Here is a 9,135-nt window from a genome sequence, read left to right as displayed (position 1 = left end):
ATCTATGAGAGTTGCACTGGACCTAGTAATTCTACTTGGTTTAGTGATCCTTGGGAATAAACCAATGCTATACATGGTGTTAATGAAATCACTTGTTCCCATTTGACCCTGTGGATTTAATAAATCAATGTTGAAGTCCCTACATATGAATACAGTCTTCTTGATTTTTTCATACAATTCAATCATTTGTTCCTTAAGAATTTCTATTCCACATGCAGGAGCTTTGTAAACACAACTTATGATTATGTTTTTAGTTTTCTCCATCTCAATTTCTACCGTTACTAATTCCAATTTATCATCTATCTCTTTAGACATGTTTTTGACTTGTTTACATTGTAGGGTCTCATCAACATATAAGGCCACACCCCCACCCCTTTTTTTTCTTCCTAATAACCCTCCTGTTGTCTTCGGGTCAATTTTGACCCGTTTTCAAGTGTTTGCAGATCATAACTATGGTTTTCTCTTATATAATTGCTTGAAAATGACATGGATGGTTCCATACTATGCTCTTTGCAAGTAAAATTAATTATGACTATATACTTTGAATTATGTTTGTTTTATTAAAATTTATAGCATCTGTGATCTTCCCGGGTCAAATTTGACCCGGCCACAATAAGTGGTATAATGGATCATACTATTGTGCTTTCCAGTACAATAAACACACACACATGCGCGCACACACACAACACACACACACACACACACACAACACACACAACACACACACACACACACACAAAGTTACTAATTTGTAAACTTGATTCCATGACAACTTTTGATGCACCACACACTTTGATGCGCCACATGCTTCAAAGCAACAGGTGTTACTACTTTGCATTATGCCTCCAAATAATGCAATCATCACACCTTTGATATGCCTCAGCTCCCTCAGAGCATTTCACATTTCATTTTGAGACAGCACCATGAAGAGGAGCTACAAATTAGCACAGGCTCTTGAGCACATTTGGAGCCCTGTCGAGGAGGAGATAGATGAGGAAGAACCTGCAGAAGAGGAGGAAGAAGTGTCAGAGGAAGAGAACATCACTGAAAATGATGAGGATTATGCTCCAACTGACGAGGAGGAATCATCTGATGAAGAGGAACCTGCTGACACTGAAAATCATTTCCAATCCAAAAATGGAAATGTAGTCTGGTCCTCCATTCCTCCAACTGACCGAAGGCGTATGTTGGGTGCAGAGAGGGAGAGGAGTCCCCGAGGGCCAACAAGGTATGCTATTTCTCGTGCTGATAGCATAAAGTCTACATTTCACTTGTTTATGTCAGAAGAAATTGAAGAGGTGGTACTACAAATGACGAATACGGAGGGGCGTCGTGTGTATGGTGACAAGTGGGACGAGATGGACAAAACTCAGCTAGAAGGATATTTGGGTCTTCTTATTCTTGCTGGCGTCTACAAGTCCAGTAAAGAGAGTACGTTTAGCCTATGGCATGCTCAATCTGGGAGGGCAATTTTTTGTGCCACCATGCAACTGAAGACATTTCACATCCTCTCAAGGGTAATTTGTTTTGATGATCGTGACACCAGACCAACACGCCGTGCAAGAGACAAACTTGCTGCCATCCGAGAGGTGTGGGATAAGTGGTTGTGTCGCCTGCCGCTCATGTACAATCCTGGTACTGATGTAACAGTGGATGAGCGCCTGGTCCCATTCAGAGGTCGCTGTGCTTTCAAGCAATACATGCCAAGTAAACCAGGAAAATACGGCATCAAAATCTGGGTAGCCTGCGATGCCCAGACCAGCTACGCCTGGAACATGCAAATGTACACAGGCAAACCTGTGGATGGCCAGCCGGAGAAAAATCAGGGCCAGCGCGTAGTTCTCGAGGTGACGGAGGGTCTTCGGGGACACACCATCACCTGCGATAATTTTTTCACCTCCTATGCCCTTGGCCAGGAGCTGCTGAAGAGGAAGATGGCCATGGTCGGAACAGTAAGGAAGAACAGACCAGAGCTTCCCCCTGTACTGCTGGCGACAAGAGAGAGGGAAAAGTTCTCTTCCCAGTTCGTGTTTACTGACACGCATGCTCTGGTCTCCTACTGCCCCAAAAAGAGAAGGAATGTGCTTCTCATGAGCACTCTGCATCGGGACACTGCAGTTAGCTCCATGGAGGAAAAAAAGCCCCAGATCGTCCTTGACTACAACAAGAACAAGGGGGGAGTCGACAACCTCGACAAGGTATTGAACTTTTTTCATGTAATATTTCTTGATATTCATACAAAGCTTGTGTAAATAAGCAAATAATAAATTTTGAATGATTTGTTGTTTATTACTTTTGCTGCAGGTCACCAGTGTATACAGCTGCAAACGGATGACAGCCCGTTGGCCCCTGGTGGTTTTCTATAATATGCTTGACGTGTCTGCATACAACTCCTTCATCCTGTGGAGAGAGATCAACCCAACCTGGAATCAGGGGAAGTGCCACAAGAGGAGGCTGTTCCTCGAGGAGCTTGGGAGAGAACTTGTGACACCACTCATTAATCGACGCCAGGTACTTCCCCGCACACCAGCCTCTGCCAGCTTGGTAATGGAAGTCCAGCAGGGTGCAATGACCACTGTACCAGCTCCCCCTCACAAAGCTGCTCCTCCTCTTCCATCACCCGCAAGGAAGAGGTGCCGATTCTGCGTGGGTGACAAGAAAACGAGCACCACGTGCCACAAGTGCGGTGTATATATTTGCAAAAGACATTGCATCATGACCATACACTGCCATTCGTGCAAATGAAAACACACACACACACACACAGACACACAGTTTTTCTCTGTTTATATGAAGTTCATAATTGTTTTAGAAATAAATGTTGTACTTGATTTCATGATTTTGATGTGCCCCTACCTACATGTTGACACACACACACTGACACACACATGCACACGCACGCACACACACACACACACACACACGCACACACAGTTTCTGTGATTATATGAATTTCAAAATAATTTTGAAAATAAATGTTATACTTTTGAAATCACATTTATTTGTTATTTGTATCAATTGTATCAGTTTTGACCTGGGAATATCCTGGCTAATGTTTGACATATACCAGTGAGTGATTATCCAAAATAACCTTTTTTATTTTGCTTGAAAACATAATACAATAATATAATATAATTTCATGTACATGTGGTATATTGTCCATAATTAAAAGTATAGTGAAGTATAATAAAAAAGAATAAGAAGTGTAAAAAAAAAAAGTTAAAAATTTGTGGTCATGAGTTAGACTGAAATTGGCTAAAAATATGGAACACAGAATTGTGTGATTATTTTATAATTTATGCTTCATAAACAGTCAAACCACACCGGGTCAATTTTGACCCGGGAGGACAACAGGTGTGACTATTTGCTGCAATTCAGAAAATTTACATTGTTTCAAAACACTATCCTGACTAAACTTTGACATATACCAGTCTGTGATAATACATCAACTTATGTGCCTCAGATCATAACTATATTCAAAATAGTTCAGTATTTCTGCTTTTTTTAACTCAAAAATGACGTATAATTTTATGTAAATGAGGACTATTATACCATACAATACAAAAATGAATGTAAAATTTGTGGTAATTGGTTGGAAATAAGTTGACTAAAAAGGTGCAACACAGAAATGTGTGATCATTTTATACTTCATGCTTTATAAACAGTCAAACCACACCGGGTCAATTTTGACCCGGGAGGACAACAGGTGTGACTATTTGCTGCCATTAAAAAATTTTACATTATTTCAAAACAGTGTCCTGACTAAACTTTGACATGTGCCAGTCTGTGATAATACATCAATTTATGTGCCTCAGATCATAACCATAGTCAAAATAATCAGAATTTCTGTTTTTTTTTTAATCAAAAATGAAGTGTAACTTTTTATAAATTACATCTATTATATCATACATTACAAAAATAAGTGTAAAATATATGTTGATGTGTTGGAAACAAGTTGACTAAAAAGGTTCAACACAGAATTTGATGATTATTTTATACTTCATGCTTTACAAGCACTCAAACCAGACTGGGTCCCATAGTAAATGGGAAGACAATACGAGGGTTAACATAAAACATCTGATACATAATCTTTTACTATTTCATCAGTCAGCCAAGTTTCTGAAACAGTTACAGCACTAAACTTAGTTTTCAATATCCTCAGGAAGTCATAGACCTTTGAGAAATTTTCAATTAGGCTTCTGCTATTTATATGTAAGATTGAGAATACACCTACCATTTTAACCTTTACCCTGCATTGCTGTTCACTGTAATACCTACATTCATTGTGCATGAAAAAAAAATGTTTCTGGATAAAAGTCCCAGTCCATGTTGTGTTTTCTTTTTCCAGAGTAATCAAATGTTTCATAATTAAAATCTAGATATGAATATGATATGAGTGGTCATATCCTTTCCTCCAGTTGTTACAACTAGCTCTTCACTTTCACATTCCATCATTGGTGAAAAAATAAACAGTAACTCATAATTAAATAAAAATACCAAAAGCACTGAAAATGGACTCACACGTGTCCAAAGTTCCACTCAATTGTTCCTCCACAATGTCCCCACAGTCCAGCATCTCCGGCAGGATGATAAAGCTGTACAAGGCAAATAGCATATCAAGTCCGTAGGCCCACTCCCAATACTCACGCCAGGTCAGCTACTCCAAACCACTCCGTGCTCCAATCTCACTCGGGAGAAAGCTCTGGTCTCTGTCGTCCAACCATTACGCACATTGTCCAAACTCATTTCTGTTGCCCAAAACTCCCGATAAGATGTCCATAATACTCCTGAATGAAGTCTGAAATGTCAGAGCCAAACTTGTCACTTTAAATATTTCTATTTGTCCATTCAGACTCATTGGAATTTATCCAGTACTTCAATCTTCCTTGTGCGTATCCAGATCTTACAGTCTCTTGTCCACGTTGATTTAATTTTTCTCTTTTTTCTCAATAAACACATCTAGCAATGTCCGCATTCTTTTTCGTTAGATGCTCATTTATGTAGACATGAGTCTCTTTCAGCTTGTTTCCTTGTCTCAGAAGGTCTGTCTTGTGTTTCCGATTTGCAAACCGTATGATGATATTGGGCTTAGTTTGGCATGCTCCGTTTGAGGCTCTTTTTGGTAAAAGATGACAGGCTGATATACTTTCCTTTTGAATGGTTATTTGTTTACTGTAAAAGAACTGAATCACCTGTTCCTCAAGAGTCTGTAGCTCGTGCATTTGAGCGTCCTCTCCCCTTAACTCCCTGCTGGCAACTCGTGCGTAAGAGTGGTGTTTGGTTTTCAATCCACTTATCACCACATTATCCATGCGTGTATATTGTTCCAAGTCGTCGACTCTCCGCTCCAGAAGCGCAATCTTGTCATCTTTTTACTTGATCAGTTTCTTCAGACTCTTCACCTCTTCCTTCACCAGATCTTTCACATCTTTCAGCAAATTGACTGTTTTGTCCTGCAACACATTGATTTTCCCCGTAAGGGCGTCTGTTGCGCTTGCCTTGGGATCTTTCTGATTAATCTTTATTCAAAATGTTCCCCCATAACATAGCAGATAGTATATGAACATAGTACGGCACTAATGATCTAATAAGCAGCAAAGTAGCATAGCTAATAACAATAAAGGTTGCCTACGAGACGAGAAAGCACAAAGACCCCGGGGGAGAAGCCAAGTCAGTAACATGCCTTGATAGGACAGGAACGCATACAGATGGAGAGGGAGAGAAGAACAGAGGTTTGAGTGTCATTGGAAGTCCCTCTGCAGCCTAATCCTATGGCAGCATAGCTAGGGGCTGGTCCAAGGCAAGCCTGAGCCAGCCCTAAATGTAAGCTTTTCCTTCATTAACAGACTGCTGCATTCAGTGTGTAAGAAGGAACGCTACCGCAGATCCTTCATTCCATCAGCTGTCAGATTATTCAACTCCAGCATCACTAAACAAAAGACTGTGTTGATGTTGTTTGGATAATAACCTGTTGTTTTTCTCTCATCATTTATGACAACATAAGCTCATATCCTTAATTCTGTGCAATATTACGTATTTCCTTTACATTTTGTGCAATACATATCATTTACTGTTTTGTATATTTTATTCTTCTGTGCAACAGTAGTAACACTATTTATTATTATCTTTAATTTGAAGATCTGAAGGCAGCCTACATTGTTTTGTTTTTTTCCACACAGCTATTGGGGCAATACATATTTTTTAACATATTTTTAAATATATTTTTTAACATATTTTTTTCTTTTATATAGTCGAATTTCATTTTGCTTGTTTAATATGTACATATACATAGTCTACTTTTTTTTATCTTGTATTGTTTTGTTTATATATATACAGTATATTCTCTATCTCTGCTGCTATTTTTCTTCCCACTGCAATTACATGCTGCTAATTTCCCCGGCTGGCGATGAATAAAGTTTTATCTTATCTTATCTTATCAAAGAGGCAAGTTTTAAGCCTGCTCTTAAAAGTAGAGAGGGTGTCTGCCTCCCAGACAATAGCTGGAAGATGGTTCCACAGGAGAGGAGCTTGATAACTAAAGGCTCTGGCTCCCATTCTGGTTTTAGAGACTTTAGGAACCATCAGTAAGCCTGCATTCTGGGATCGCAATTTTCTACTGGGGTAATAGGGTACTATTAAGATAGGCTAATATCGGAAAAATATGGTCTCTTTTCCTGTTTTTTGTCAGAACACGGGCTGCAGCATTCTGGATTAGCTGGAGAGTATTTAGCAACGAATTAGGGCAGCCTGATAGTAAGGAATTGCAATAATCCAGCCTGGAAGTAACAAATGTGTGGACTAGTTTTTCTGCATCATTTTGAGACAGGAGGTGTCTGATTTTTACAATGTTATGTAGGTGGGAAAAAGCAGTCCTTGAAATTTGTTTTACGTGGGAGTTAAATGACATATCCTGATCAAAGATGACTCCCAGATTCCTTATGGTTGTACTAGGGGCCAGCGCTATGCCATCCATAGTTACTATCTCATCAGTCAGTGAGTTTCTAAGGTGTTTAGGCCCAAATATGATAACTTCAGTTTTGTCTGAATTTAGTTACAAAAAATTGTCATCCAGGTCTTTATTTCCTTAAGACACACTTGGAGTTTAGTAAATTGATTGGTTTCCTCTGGCTTCATTGATAAATATAGCAGAGTATCATCTGCATAACAGTGAAAATTTATGGAATGTTTCCTGATTATATTACCTAGAGGAAGCATATATAGATGGAATAGGATCGGTCCAAGCACAGAACCCTGCGGAACTCCGTGACTTGCTTTAGTGTACACAGAGAAGTCATCATTAACCTGTACGAACTGAAATCGTTCTGAAAAGTAGGATTTAAACCAGCTTAATGCAGTTCGCGTAATGCCAATGAGGTGCTCCAGTCTCTGTAATAGGATACCATGGTCAATGGTGTCAAATGCAGCACTAAGATCTAGTAAGACTAGTACAGAGACAAGACTTTGTCTGATGCAATTAGAAGGTCGTTTGTGATTTTGACCAATGCTGTCTCTGTGCTATGGTGCACTCTAATTCCTGACTGGAAATCCTCAAATAAACTATTGTTCTGTAAAAAGTTGTACAACTGACTAGCAACTGCTTTCTCATGGATTTTAGAGAGAAAGGGTAGGTTAGATACAGGTCTGTAGTTGGCTAAAACCCCTGGACCAAGAGTAGGCTTTTTGAGGAGAGGTTTTATTACAGCTACTTTAAAGGACTGTGGTACATAGCCTGTTGATAGAGACAGGTTGATCATGTCTAATACAGAAGATCCAATTAAGGGTAAAACATCTTTAAACAGCTTGGTCGGGATGGGATCCAAGATAGAGGTTGATGATTTTGAGGATATTGTTGAGATTAGTTCATGAAGCTTGACAGGAGAGAATCTGTCAAAAAATACAACAAGTTTAACAACTACTGCTATGGTTTCTGTATTTGAAGATAAATCAGTACCCACTGAAGTTGGTCGTTGCTGATGAGATCACGTCCTTTAATTTAGCTATAGCACTATCTGATAGGCATCTGGTGTAGGAATTTTTGCCGAATGGCGGGAAGTCTGGTAATTGGAATTCAAAAGTAGTCAAATGATGGTCTGACAAAAGAGGATTCTGTGATGAAATTATTAAAGTGTTAGTTATGAATTATTAACTTCAATGCCATATGTCAGAACAAGGTCGAGAGTGTGGTGAAAATAGTGAGTAGGTCCACGAACACTCTGACAGAAGCCAATTGAGTCTAATAATGAGATAAATGCAGTAGTAAGGCTATGATTATCAACGTCCAGTCCACATGAACATTAAAGTCACCTACAATAATTATTTTGTTTGTTTTAAGGACTAACCCTGATAGAAACTCTGAGAATTCAGATATAAATTCAGAATAAAGGACCAGGAGGGTGGTACACTTTGACAAATAAAACTGGCTGTGATGTTTTCCAGGTTTGGTTTGAAAGATTAAGGACAAGGCTTTCAAATGAGTTATAATTGAGTTTAGGTCTAGGGTTGATCAATAAGCTAGAGTCAAAACTCCAACTCCTCTGTCGCTGCCTCGAGGTATTAGTATGACTCGGAGGAGAAGCTTCATTTAGACTAAAATAGATAGATAGATAGATAGATAGATAGATAGATAATTTATTCATCTCCAAAGAGAAATTTGCAGTACAATACTCATCATGAGACAGCCAGGGTTCAGTCAGACAAAATAAATCAATATTATGATCTGATAATAACTCATTTACTAATACAGCTTTAGAGGACAGAGATCTGATATTAATCCACATTTAATTCTCCTATCTTGTACTGACACGGTGGTGGTGTTCATTTTTTTAAAGTTTTGACATATAACCCTTGAGTGCTTGAGCAGAACTAACATTAGTTTATATAGCGGGAGATTAACCGCTGTGATAAAAGAGCAGTAACGCAGTTAGCTCAGATGAGTGTGAGCAGCAGGAGTATCACCTACTAACGCAGCAACTGGAAACAGGAAATGGGACAATACGCTTACCTCAGCACATCAGTCAAGAGTGTTCGAAACAAAGATTTAAAATTCAAGACACTTTATTGTCATTGAGCATGACATGTCAATGAAATTTTCATTGCAACCCCCATGTTAGAAACAAGATAATAAGAAAGATAAGA

At 38.9% G+C, this 9,135-nt stretch overlaps 1 protein-coding gene and 1 pseudogene across 1 annotated transcript; one reads left to right on the top strand and one right to left on the bottom strand.

Annotated features, from left to right (window-relative positions):
- Nucleotides 1–1,184: 1,184 nt before the first annotated feature.
- LOC121605311 (piggyBac transposable element-derived protein 4-like) lies at nt 1,185–3,470 on the top strand. The gene is made up of 3 exons (XM_041935182.1): nt 1,185–2,198; nt 2,305–2,681; nt 3,464–3,470. Exons 1-3 carry the CDS (start codon nt 1,185–1,187, stop codon nt 3,468–3,470), a joined length of 1,398 nt encoding a protein of 465 aa, XP_041791116.1.
- Nucleotides 3,471–6,423: 2,953 nt separating this feature from the next.
- Nucleotides 6,424–8,818, bottom strand: LOC121605310 (annotated as a pseudogene).
- Nucleotides 8,819–9,135: the final 317 nt, after the last annotated feature.

Source organism: Chelmon rostratus, chromosome 4, assembly GCF_017976325.1.
Source record: "Chelmon rostratus isolate fCheRos1 chromosome 4, fCheRos1.pri, whole genome shotgun sequence".
NCBI classification, from domain to species: Eukaryota; Metazoa; Chordata; class Actinopteri; order Chaetodontiformes; family Chaetodontidae; genus Chelmon; species Chelmon rostratus.
This window is presented reverse-complemented; position numbering and strand designations above follow the sequence as displayed.